Here is a 13,913-nt window from a genome sequence, read left to right as displayed (position 1 = left end):
CTTAATTTAGAACAGATTAATTTGAAATTTTTTTCATGTGACTTCAGTTACCTTGTTTAAAGCCATGCACTTGACAGCCTTTACAGGAGTTGCTATAATGAGCATTAGTCTCTTTATTCCTAGACATAGCATATTTGCTCTTCAGCAGGACAGACCAAAGCAGATTAAATAAAGTTATCCCGGGAAACTGTTACCAGTCTGTAGGGCTCAGAAACCTTGCCCTTAAAGTTTACTGAACCTAAAGTTTAGACAACCTAAGCTTTTGTAAATATAAATACCCAGAGTGACAGAACATATCTGAATAAAAAGGCAAGTCAGGTTAAACAGTTTCAGCTCTAACCACACAGAGATCACCACAAGTTAAAAAAGTACAAGTAATTATTTACCCGCACTTACCTTCTCATGGTGTCTGCCAAAACTAACATGATTGTAACGCTAACACAGTTAAAGTTCAAAGTACTTTACATGATGTCACCTGCCTTCAGAATTCCCCCTAACGTGTTTCCACATTGCAATCCTGACACTGCTGCTGGGAAAACAGATGTCGAGCAGCTGTCTCCTTGGTTCCACACCACAAAAGCATCACAGACAAGAACACAAGACCAAGGTTTCCTGGCACCACTGTTTCCCACATTGCAATCTCTACCCTTACCCCTCTGATACTTTTCAGGACAGGCAGGTTGGGAGAGAAGAGAAGGATTGAGAGGTGGGGAAGTGGGAAACCAAATCTCAGGCCATCTTACTTGGAGCCTCCACAGATATTGTGTATTCATTCTCCATTTCAGCCAGCACACGTACAGATGATGAGTTCTCTGGAGAGAATTCAACTTCAGTTTTTACTTTGCCATCTAATCTACATTTCATGATAATGTAAACAGTGGTCTGCACCTAAGAGAAAAGACATTAGAAAATACAGGTTTATGGTATAAGAACACCTTAAGCCCATTTTCCAGGGGTTTTGTTGTTATTGTGACTAACACAAATTAATCTGTAATTTCCACAGTCCTGAATGGTTTTCAGTAATATCTTCCAGTTATGGAATAACTGAGCAGGTGGCTTCTGTTACATTTTGCAATAGCACAAATACACACATTAAGCTGCTAAAAACTCTGCGATGCTACTTAAAAACTGACTTAGTTTCAAGCGTAACAGACTCTTCCTTCAAGCAGTACAGCCCTGTTCTTAAGGTAAACAAAGAAAGAAGTTTAAATGAACATGTTCTGGAGATTAAAGGACTTGCAGCAGTTTTGTCCAATTACTCTTATTTTATCTACCCTGCAGCACGTGTCTTTAGCCAGAAATTTGTTTGAAAGACTAAAATTTCAGGTGTGTAAAATTCTCACTGGCTCTGCTTTTAACAAGTTAGTTATAACATTAACTAACTCTAATATTTTATTACATGTCAAGTCTAATTGTAGCCTGAGACATGTCTAACATCTACTTATGTGAATTATGAAAGTGAATTTCTGGAGTAGGTTCTCAGTTCTGGAAACTAGAAGATCTCCTGGGTCATGCTTTGCAGCTTTTAATGCTACTCAGTTCTCAGTTATAAAGATCAAAGACCTGACTTGTAACCATTTACATGGCTTACTACACTATATCTTACAATAGCTAATCTGAAAGAAACCTGAAAAGACTTTCTTGCCCCAAACTTATGCTAAATAAAATAAACCTCGCCTAGGCCAATGCAATCAGCCCAGCAGCAGACAACTCAAGTGATCAAACGATTCAAGACCAAGGAGAGTCTCCATCCACAACTCTATCTTACAATGAGTTCTAGAGTTTGTGCCTACCCACTTCTTGCCATGCTGCAGTTAAGGTATTTGTCCTTAACTTAAAACACTGACAAGCCATGGTGCAGGAGCTGTATCTTCCTCATTGCTATTGTAAAGGATATTTTATTAACATCACAGAATCATAGAATAGTTTGGGTTGGAAGGGACCTTAAAGACCATCCAGCTCCAACCCCCTTGCCATGGGCAGGAACACCTCCCACTAGATCAGGTTACCTAAAGTCCCATGCAGCCTGGCCCCAAACCCATCCAGGGATAGGGCATATCTGTCACTACCACCAGCTGCCTAGCGGTTGTAGGCTCAGCCACCAGCACTGTAGAAGTTCATCTAGCAAGGAAACAGAGATATCAGGATATTCAGTCAAGCTTTGGAAACATTAAGTGAATGTCCCAACAGATGCCCAGTAAATACCAAGGGATACAGCACTGTTCACATGAACAAGCAAACAGAGTTGATACAATAAATAAATCCACATAGGTACAGTTTCCTGTGTTAATTCAACAACTCTGTAAAAGCTTAAATCAGTCCAGCAGTCTGATGACTTCTTAAAACATCCTTTCTGTGATCAAGCTACACACACCAAAGAGTGAAAACACAACGTTCAGGCAAGGACACTTCCTAAAATGTCTGATCCTTTATGTCAGTCCTCCCTTTGTCCTGACAGAATGCTACTTAAGGCTGGGGGCAGATTGTATCTATAATCTAAGGCACATTCAGAAACTATCAGAATAACTCAGCACTAAACATCCGTGACTCTTGGTACAGGCTCAGATGCACTACAAATCCAGCATGCTGCAAGGTACACACACACACTGCACAATAAATCCATCTACCAGTCTTCAGGACTTGCCATTTTGGTCTTATGCTGAGCCCCCGTCAAGGCAGAAGGGAAGCTCTGCTTGCCAACTGAAAGCTTGTTATTCCACCTTCCCCATCATAGGATGGTATACAGTTTACTTCTGGTCTTATCTCAAGGTACAACTAACAGCATTTCAAAATTTCTTTAGAGTCGTGAAACAGGCTGCTGCTACCAAATTTGAGATATGTTTCAACCCTTTCAGAAGTTTTCCTGTAAGCACAAAGATCAGATTCTAAGTAAAAGCAGAGGTTCCCTGAATTCACGCTTTAACTGGTGCTTTAAGAAAAAGCACTAGGATCCATGTTTTGCCAACTCATAGGATAAGGGAAAAACATGCTCTAGTGCACTGAAACAAAACTCTTGATGGCAGGGAATAGAGGAGGAAGTAATATAAAGCAGCAGTAACACCGCAGTGAAGCTTTGCTAAACTGCTAGCTGAAGTTTCCTCTGACAATCAGTCCCTCCTACTCTCGTGCCCCGCGTCACAAAACCATGCAATGGAAGCTCAACTGCTGTGACTGAAAAATACGCTGCAGAGGAGGTGAAGCCACTGGTGCCTTACCCTACTCTCCTGGTCCATGTTATTAGTGTTTTCCATCTGAAAGGATCTTAGAATAAGATATGCTGTTTTTCAGATAGGAAGCCAAGATCCAAACTCTTTGGAGTCACTTGCAGAACACGCACAAGAACTGCCATGCTAGACTGCATCCAGGCTCTGGAGTTAATTGGTTCATTACCATCACCTTAGTCCACTTGTCTGCTCTAAATCTCACCAGAACAGAAGATGAAGAGTCAAGAGTATAAACTTCCTTCATAACACAGAGGACACGCAGCCATGTCAGTGAGACTAGCCATCAGTAAGTGACGCTGCAGCTGAGACAGTACCAAGCATTGCACATTACCAAGCTATTCCTGGCCTAGGAAACCAAGCTTATAAAGCAGAGACACTGAGGATAGGAGCCTGAGAGGGAACAAAAATGAATTAGGGACTATATCCCAGGTTGTAAAGTTGTGTGCAGTACATGTTATGTACTGCAGAGTACATAACATGTTGCACTAGCATACAAGAACGTAGCCCAAGGAATGGCCATACAGTACCCCACAGCGTATGCGATCAGGCTGCACCACCAGATGCTCCCCAGTGCTCTTGGATGATTCATGCTCTTCATTCATGGCAAGTTGGCAGGAGTAAACTGAGCTTTTCTCGTCTTCTGTTTCTGTATCAGTTACAGAGTCGCAGCCTGAGTCTAAAATAAAGCATACAGAGTCCCATTAAATTATTTTCATTTTCTGAAAATCCATGGATATTCACACATCAGCCCTGAGAAGCAGCCACAGAGGCAGGGGAGAAATTGCTACACTTTTCAAAGCAAAGTTTAGAAAAGCGGATCTAGTTTAAGAAAGGGAAACTACAGTTTCCGCATTCATTCCCCTAAGGGGACTACTGGGGAAAATTCAAAAAAGACACAAGAGTGCTGGAGTAGCACTGCAAATGCTTACAAAGCAAAAAAAAAAAGCCACTCTGATGAGATGGATAGTTTCTTTCTCGCGTTAAATAGGAAAATTAGTATGTCAATATCTCATATAAGAAACATCAGCAAACGGACTCATCTGATTCCAGCCACACACTGAGTGCATTGTAGAATGGGCAACAGCCTTTGAACTCCTCCTCTCCTAAAGTTAATGAAGGAAATCTACTTTTATTTCATATCAGCAGTATCTTTAGTTATCTTGATCCTGCTTGCTCTGACTCCTGAGTTCACTGTTGTGTCTATAAGCAAAACGCAAGGCAGTAGTCTGAAGGGTTCCTGATCCTCAAGCAAGAAGGTGAACACAGTGAATCTGAAACACCAGAAACGTACTTTTGCATGGAAGAATAGCAGTATTCTGCCAAAACAGAGCCAAGAGAAGTAAATACATATAACCCTACAATCTGTGTGTACAAAACAATGTTCTCACTTCTGCCTCTCAGTAACAGCACATGTATTTATACTGATAGACAAGCAAACAAATTGATAATACAAGTAAAAAAAAGTAGCAAAAAAAGCAAGATTAAAATAGATGAGAGTTCTCACACCCCCGCCAGGAAATACTTTTCCAAGCTACAGAAAGGAAATAGACAAGTCTGTATCTACTTATTAGAAAGATTTTTGAAATCTAGTTTTTACCTCTTGATTCCCACTTTTTGTAATTTCTACACTTGAACTGGACTTTATGAATTTATGCAGATACAACTGTGCTTTCAGGACACTAGTTTTACTATCATCATGGAAGCGTGGCAAATCATTCAGCCGAAGGTTTTGTCACAGAGAATGGCACAAACAACTTTAAGCTTGTGAACTGCTCCACGTGGCAAGTACTCACATGAGTACAACCACACCATTGCTTTAATGTTTGCTGTAGAAAGAGAAGAGCTAAAACTCTATGGCTCTAAAGTTCAAGTAAGGCATCACTATGAATATCAGTATTTCTTAAATCTAGAACGGCGTGTGTATATAAGGCAGACATTTTAAAACTGCATCAACACAGATTTTCAAATTTGACCACAAAGAAACGACTTGGACACAAGGCTATGCACCAAAGGTCTTTTGCATTTTTCAGACCATGGCACTAAGCATTGCAGAAAACGGACTGAGGTTATAAATTCCCTAACTCAATGTTTTATTTTAATTGATACTGTCTAAAGTCATCCGCCAGACCCCACTTTTGGGAATCTTTGTCCTGGGGAAAGGTAGAACACTCTAACCAGAGAGTGCTAGGTAGTCCAGTGACACAGGAGGAAATCAAAGCACTAGTCCCACATCCTTCCCTTACACGATAGCTATCACTTCAGATGTGTGGCATACACAGAGCAAGACAGCACATCCTTTCATAGGAGTAGAGGCAACTGTTATTAGACCTGGATCTCTGATGTCTTGATTATTTCCAGTATGACTAAATCAGAAAGACTAAGCTCATCACAGATAACAGAAACAACAATAACCAAATCACAGCTAAATGCTAATGTTCCTCAACAAAAAGCACAAACTGACACTTGCCAGGATCCTAACCCTACGTGCATCATCCCCTACACCTTAACACGGAGCCAGCAGAGTGGTAACCTGTACCTCACTTGCCCAACACATGGCCCATTTCAGAAGAAATAAAATCTACAGCTGTGGACCTCAGCTACATCTACAGTAAGCAGGGATAAGAGAAGAGCAAGGAGAGAGCAAGTCTCCAGGCCTCTTTGCTTTAATGACATTTTTTAATACTGGTAAGAAATCAGCAGATAAAGGACAACTGCAGGAGTCCGCACTTGAGCTTTTAAGAAGTTTCAGCACTGCTGGATTCCACTTTGCACTTCCGCATTTCTGTAACAGAACTGAGTGCCTGGAGGTCATACGTAAGAACAGAGCTGTTAGGTAATATGGGAAAAAGTACTGTTAATCAGTAACTGGATTAACAGCTGATGGAACAAGCACTGAAGTTTCAGAAATGAATTATTCATCTGTTTCTTCATTTAGAAAAATCTGAAACTGTGAATTATCAACTTCCTGTAGAAATATCAGAGTGATGCTATGGTCATCTTGCACATTGCATATTCACACAACTTTGTGAACATGCAAGCCTCGGGAAACCATCCTATTAGATTCAAAAGTATCCATGCTCTAAAGTGATGCATTGTTAATCAGGCCTCTCACTTACTAGGATACTTGACTAATGATAATCAACGGGCTGACTGAAGACCAAGATTGGAGATACTTCAATCAATGGATTGATTGAGCAATTATCTTTTTGTCATGGTAGCTAGGTTCAACAGGTCATCACTGAGGAGATCAGACACATTAGAAAGTTATAAGATTACCTGAATTGAACTTCTCCATGAGCAGCTGCCATAGGTCAATAGCTCGTGGTTACCGATGGTTGTGCCTTCACGGAAAGCCCTTTCTGTTCCCCTTTAAATGAAGGCTATCTCAGGCCACGCCTGGCAGTCTCTGAAACACTCATGAGAACAGCAGGGGAGGAGATGCGGTCCAAGAAACCCAACCACATTTCCCTTCGAAGAGCGTGCCCCCCGGCAGGAAATGGCAGCACTGCACTGCAGGCCCCACACCAGGCCCCCCTCTCCTGCCTTGCTCTGCACACAGATTGCTGCCCTGCTGGGCTGCCAACACTCACACCCAGGAAAACCCTGGGAAATGCAGGCATAGCAACATGCTTCATCTCAGGCCATTTAGGAGCTCTTAGAGACCAACACAAAGCAGCCAGTTATTTTGATATTCTGCTGCAGGCAGTACACAGCTCGCTCTGTCATCCGTTTCCTCCTGGATGAGCTGTGAGTGTTGGTAAGGAGCTGACATCTGTGGTTTCTCAGGAGCCAGCCCTGACACTGCAGGACACATGACCACTGGAGTCAGCAAACTGCTCTGACCACTCTGTCAACCAGATACAAAGCAAACTGAGCAACAACTTGTCCCCGCGGCTTCCATGTGAGCAGACCGCCCCTCATCACTACCTGCAAACACTTCCCACCCAGCTCACCCACCCACCAGCTCACCAGCAGAGGTGAGGAGTTTTCATGAGACCTTAGGCTGTCACCTCCTAACACCCAGAGCAAGGTGGAAGACCTTTGGAGAGCTCCTGCTATCAGCCAAGGCTTGCAGCTGGCCAAACTCCTCTTCCAAATAGGAACAAAGACATTAGGGCTACCCAAGCAACCCCAGCTGCATTTGCAAGAAGCAGCTTGTTGCTTAAATCTACATGTAGAACATCTAAACCCAGATTCTCAGTTCTACAAAGAAAGCAGTCACGTTTTATTCATAGTTATAGTTCCAAACCTCCATTAAGAAAACAAGCTGTGTTTTATCAGGCCAAGATTTGCTTGAGCAAGTGTGCACATGTCTCTTAGGGAAGTTGTTTTCTTACTAAGGACACAACTGGGTTATTCAGAGACCTCTCAACAGGACTGGTGCTTCAGCAAACTGTGCTAAGCCAGAAGGTACGGCTGTGTTTACTTTTATAACCTACTAAGACAATACACATCTTAATACTCAAAAAAGACATATTACTCCATAGTTCCTTTATAAAGCACACTTCATCCTGACTCTAAGAATGAGTTTCCTTTTATAGTATTATAGACCTATGAACATGAAGCTGAACAGAGAAAGATGTCTTTGCAGGAGACTGCAAGAGACTTTTGTGACCTTCATTAATGTTTAAACCAAGTGAATCAATCTGTTCACATTTCCTGTCTCAATATTCCTAAATGTTGCTCACAGGTTATTTTTTTAATTTAATCTCTGAAATGAAAAAGTCACCAAAAGTTGTTCACAATGCCAAGGACAACTCCATATCACTCATGTAAATGCCAGAAAGTAAGGATGAGAAAATGGCCAGCAAATACCATACCTGGGTTGCACGAACAGGAAATCCAGCATGTAGTCCTGGAAACAGTGAGGTTAAGAAAGTAAAGCCTCAAAAGCCAGAGAACTGGAGAGGACACAAAAAAGAAAGTAAGAAAAATGACAGTCTAGAGAATAGTAATAAAATGAAAACACCAAGCAGAATGAGAATTAACAGAGAACAGAAAGATAACTCATGGTATCAAAGGCACCTTCTGTTGAAGTATTCCAATTTAGGAAAAAATGTCAGCAGTAACTTCCAGTTAGCTGCTTGTGCTAGGCTCAGCTTTTAATTATTCACCAATGTATAGCACTAATTAGAAAATTGTGGGTTTACATCACAGTCCCAACCTTGATTCCATTGTACTGTAGACACAAAGTTGATTATTTCACCTTCCAAACACTACAATCAAATCCCAAGTCCAGATGGATGAAGTCAGGAGGTTTCCTGACACTTAGTGATATCTCAGATACCTGAAACTGACAAGGCACTGTCAGCAGCAAAGCAATTGTGAATGGTTTGTATGCTTCGGTAAGATCACATCTCAGATGGCATTTCCTGATGTGCAAAAGCACAGCTAGAAGCCCTATATAGGAATTCTCTTCTATCAGAGAAAGGTGGAATTAGGAACTGCATTAACATGCTGCTGGAATTCTTCTCTTGGATCCAGTGCCTCAGAAGGAACAGCTGGGAAACTGCCTACCACACTTGATTTGCCCTAGCAACACTTCTCAGCCTTCTCTGCCTTGACTGCAGATGACTACAGCAAGTTGTTCAGGATCTGTGGTTTGCAGCCCCCTCTTCCTCAGTAGCTCAGGAAAGTACTCTCTTGATCTGTAATGCTGCAGGTTGTACCAAGACCACATTCACAAAGACCTAAGCACAGGGGAGATTCATAGAAACTGAGTTTCCCCCAGCATGACAAGATAACACTAAGTAATCCCATCACAGAACAAATAGCAGATTGCAATTCAGGATTGTGTGCAAAACACTGTTTTGGAAAAAAAAACAAAAAAATTAGAGCTCTTGTTCATTCACTAGCAGCCTTGAGCTCAAAGCAGGACCTTAGAAGTGAAGGACTGGATGGATCTGAGATTACAGTAACTCCTAGAGATGCAGTGTGCAAGACCTTAGGGAATGCATGCAGCCTGAAATCAGCAAGTCTCCCAGTAACAGAAAGACACTTTTCCAGCAGAGACCCCTCAAAATATTTTTTGAGTCAGTGTGTAAAATTCTGCTATTAAAAATCCTCAGGTGACCTTTCACAGTTGTGGAAAAGAAGTGTCATCTTCTATTGCCTAATAAAGCATGAGTGAAAAACTTCCTCTACAGCACCATTACTTGTCCAGAAAAAATGTTGTTTTGGCTCAAATGTATGTCCTGCTTCAGAGAGTAATCATGGCTTAGCAAGTGTGTTAAGCTGAAAAAATAACTTCTGCACTTGTCTGGAGGGCAGATGTTCACAAAAGTAAAAGTTACAGCAGTTTAAAATACAGCTGCACACATCACAGCCCTCCTCCCAACTCCTGCTTCCCCTTCTTGTCATTATTTCCACCAGAGATTGTGGCCCACACAATAAAGCCAGCAGAAAAGAACATGTTTGGCTGTGTCAGCAAGATGCAAGCCAAGGATCTTTGCCTGAGCTTCTGAGATCTGGGAATTTATGCTGAGCTGCCAGCCCCTGACCCTCAGGATGCAAAGGAACTTCCATAGATTTCACTCCTGCATACCGCAAAGACAGTAACTGTCAGCTCAAGGATGAAATGCTCAGTTCTCCTTACACTGTGCAAGATACATCTGCTATAGCTTACCTGACCATGTCTAGAGCCTGATACAAATGCAAAGTGTATTTATATTGTAGCAAGCATTCCATACTACCACTATCTCCAGCTAAAAGCATTGACTACAATAGTTCAGAAATCACAAGCCAGTTCACCGCCACTCTCAGAGCTCCTAGTTGGCATTAGTTCTAGGGCTGCACAGGCCTAATGTTCAATTTGTGATAGTATTAAGAGCATAAGCCTAAGGAATTAATGGAGTGCAGGGAACAGGACAGAGGTCTTCTGAAGAAGATGCAGGGTTCTGGTCTCCCACACAATAGACATAGTGTACTCAATTAAAATCCCAAGAAAGGGGCTGGGACAGTTCAGCTCAACCACGTTTGCCCGAAGGAGACAACACATACTGAGGAAGTCCATGCATGGCTGATGAGAATGCTGAAGTCATGTTATATCTGTTGCTGACTCAACTGTGTTCTTGAGCAACCACATGAAAATCCAACTTGTTGACTAATTATCCTTGCTTGAATTTAAGCACTATGTATAGCACTCACTCAACAGAGAAGACTGTCCACATATAAGTCCACAAAGCTGAAATTCCACCTAAGAGAACTGCGTAGCTGCTTTGAATACATTCCACCAAGAGAACACCACTTGACTGGGCTTAGATCTGCTGAAGAATGTAGAACCACACCTTCAGACTACTACTAAAAAAGCAGTGGTGCCAACACTCTTCTCCATACAGCCTTTCTTGGAATACCATCCCCCCAGTCACACACTGCACCAGATCACTCAACTAGTTGCCAGAACAGAGGTGAAGCGTGAGGCAGACCACTTGTTTTTGCAGCAATCCATGCTGAGGTCAGTCTCTGCCACCAATGGAACCTCTCCCCAAGAAACTCGAGACCCACTGGTATTCTTTAGTCATTTTTTAAATGCCTCCAAAGTTTCCTGTGGTAATGACAGATCCACCAGAATCTCTGAAATGCAAACCTAGAAACAATACAACTCTCCAAATACACAACAGAGGTCTTTGAAACAACCTGAAGTCTGCCCCACACATCTCTTCAGACCTGTTCCGTACAGCATCTTTGTGCTGACCACAAACTTCTGCAAATTTTTTGCAGAAATGACTTCAGCTGTCTCAACTTGGAAGAAACCATCAGCAATCGGGCTGGGCTCTTATTTTAAGCATGTTTTAAAGCCTTGCAGTTCATGCTGCGGATATTTAAAATTAACCTTAGCCATCACCTTAAAGCAACCCACAGGCAGATTAAAAATATAGAGAAATATGGTTAGCATTTGCAACATGCATGGAGTCTATTATAGCCTGATGCTTCCCACAGAAACCACACCAGTTTCTGTACTTGAAAAGTTCTACACTATTATTTCATTGCTTCAGTCCAGAAAGCTGATATACACCTATGTAAGCCACTCCTTTTTTAATCTCCTACTGTTGTGGAAGACAAGCTGTGAAGCACTGCTATGAATGTGCATAAGCCAGGAGTTTATGAAGCACCTTGATACAAACAACACTCCCATCCTGTAACTGGGAAGGCTGTTTCAACTCCTTGATCCCATTTACCATGGATGGATAAGAACATTGATGCATTTCTCTCAACATCACATGGGAGCTTAGTTAAAATTTCTAGCTGCTTTAACTCACTCTCTGAAATACATGTTTCCAACATCGGTCATTTACAGCTACACTAACATCTGCAAGGAAGGGCATGGTAACATATGTTCTCTCAACCTTAACTCCTGTGCAACGTCACAGTTTCCTCTCCTTGGCAGGCTGAGAACCAGCAGGGCAGCACAGCTCCCATAAGATTGAAGCAGACTCTCACTGCACTCAGAGGGCTGACTAATACATCACTTGTTCCTCTTCCAAGAGCAGGGTCAAAGAAGCCTACCTTTTGTTCCAAAGCAATTCATCAGAGAAAAATACAGTCTGAAGAATTCATTAATTTTGCCCCTTCAAGGAGGAAAAAAAAAGATCGAGGGATGAAAGTTTTACTGCAGTAAAACAGGTAATCATGTTACCTTATCATAGAACCACAGAATGGCCTGGGTTGAAAAGGACCATAATGATCATCCAGTTTCAACTCCCCTGCTGTGTGCAGGCTCACCAACCAGCAGGCCAGAGCCACATTCAGCCTGGCCTTGAATGTCTCCAGGGATGGGTCATCCATAACCTTCTTGGGCAACCTGTTCCACTGCATCACCACCCTCTGTGTGAAGAATTTCCTCCTAACATCTAACCTAAACCTCCCTTGTCTTAGTTTAAAACCATTCCCCCTTGTCCTATCACTGTCTACCCTCATAAACAGTTGTACCCCCTCTTGTTTATATGCTCCCTTTAAATATTGGAAGGCCACAATGACATCTCCGCAGAGCCTTCTCTTCTCCAAGCTAAACAAGCCCAGTTTCCTCAGCCTTTCTTCATAGGAGAGGTGCTCCAGCCCTTTAATCATCTTGGTAGCCCTCCTCTGGACTCATTCCAAGAGCTCAGTGTCTTTCTTGTGCTGGGAGTCCCAGGCCTGGACACAGTACTCTGGATGGGGCCTCACAAGAGCTTAGTAGAGGGGAACAATCTCCTCTGTCTCCCTGCTGGCCACTCCTCTTTTAATGCAGCCCAGAACATAGTTAGCCTTCCGGGCTACCACTGCACACTGCTGGCTCATGTCCAGCTTCTTGTCCACCAGAACCCCCAAGTCCTTCTCCATAGGGCTGCTCTCAAGGAGTTCTTCCCTCAGTCTGCATAAATGCCTAGGACTGCCTACCTTTTAGCTGCAAGGCCACTCCAGTAGGCCAGCAGAAATAGATGCTAAATGTAATCCTTGGTGAGAAGACTACTTAGAATATGCTCCTCCACAGACTACTGACAGCCAGAAGTGAATAGCAAGTAGTGTCCCACTTCTTATCTCTGTCTCTTCAGGTATTTTTTACTTTACAATTTTATTAATCGACTCCCGTACCTTCCAACCTCCACTTTGCTTCCTTTAGTGTCCCTGGGATATCCAAACAGCTTCTGAAGATGCAAGCAGAAATCATAGATGTGGCACAGACATCTCCCATCCAATCTGCACTTTCTGGAACCTCCCAAGTACCAAAATGAGATCAGAGGACCACAGTAAGAGATCTGCTGGTGAGGAAAATACAACAGCAAGCAAAGAAAATACAGAAAGGCAAGAAGGCAGCAGCAACGTTTCAAAGGATCACTGCAGTTAGAGCTGCAGGAACTAGGGTCTGCTCACAGTTTGGAGACTCAGAGGTACAGCATTAGCTTTCTAGCAATATAACTGGTCCCAAGGTACCCAATTCTGTAAGGTGAAAGATCAAGGAGGCAGTTTCACAGAGACATTCAATGTGATAGATGGCTTCATGATTCTTCCCTAAAAATGATGACCAAGGATGTCAGATGAACTCACAGCTCTCCTTGCAGCTTTGTATCTAGGATCAGTCCTCTAAGACAGTGGCAAAACCTCCCCATGAACTACTCAGTGAGATCAAACCTCCTCCTACCAGAATCCCTTTCTGTGTCCAGCTTTCCTAGAAACAAGGCTCAATGGCCTTATTTCATAAGTCAAACAGCACAGCTAACAGTGGTTACAGCAGCGAGGTTTAGCTCTGCCCCCACATGCAACAGCAAGCTCCATGAACACTGGAAGTTACAGTATACCACTTCTTGTAGGCATGTGTCCCCATACAGGACAGAATGGACCTGTGGAGAGGGAGGAAAGTTGCAATTCCCAGTTTATAGCACCCTCTGCCCACTATCTTACCTGCAAGTGTCAGCGCAAAGCTGACAGAGGGGTCCTGAGAGAAGTACTACCAGCCCAAAGCAGACAGAGCACAACAGCTGCTACTGTCAGAGAAAGGGGTACCAACTCTACAGTACAACAGAGAGCATCTACTATTTGGTGAGTTGTTGTAGTTGGCATCTCAAGATCACCACTGTCCTGTGCTAGTGTGCTGCTGTTACTGGCTAGTGGCTTTTGTGGTTTCTAGTGAGAAGTTGCCCTTAAAAGCATTCAATAGGAGTTAACTTTCTAAAGGGGAAAGGGGTAGGAAAGAAGAGAAAGTGTTCAAATTTA

General features: G+C 42.6%; 1 protein-coding gene across 6 annotated transcripts in view; it reads right to left on the bottom strand.

The window, feature by feature from the left end:
• The window catches only part of PIK3AP1 (phosphoinositide-3-kinase adaptor protein 1), a 46,481-nt gene that overhangs the window by 18,322 nt on the left and 14,246 nt on the right, over window positions 1–13,913 (bottom strand). For 4 of the 6 annotated variants that reach the window (XM_021398374.1, XM_021398375.1, XM_021398377.1 and 1 more), the window contains 3 exons: window positions 8,045–8,125; window positions 3,752–3,900; window positions 744–888 (listed from right to left, as the gene is read on the bottom strand). In XM_021398374.1, the coding sequence (XP_021254049.1) occupies window positions 744–888; window positions 3,752–3,900; window positions 8,045–8,125 (375 nt within the window). Of the gene's footprint in view, window positions 1–743; window positions 889–3,751; window positions 3,901–6,500; window positions 7,810–8,044; window positions 8,126–13,913 lie in introns of those variants that run through there. The other 2 variants (XM_021398378.1, XM_021398376.1) reach the window with 2 other exon arrangements.

This window comes from Numida meleagris, chromosome 5 (assembly GCF_002078875.1).
Source record: "Numida meleagris isolate 19003 breed g44 Domestic line chromosome 5, NumMel1.0, whole genome shotgun sequence".
Lineage (NCBI taxonomy): Eukaryota > Metazoa > Chordata > Aves > Galliformes > Numididae > Numida > Numida meleagris.
Note: the sequence above shows the minus strand (reverse complement) of the source record. Positions and strands in the feature narration are given on the sequence as shown.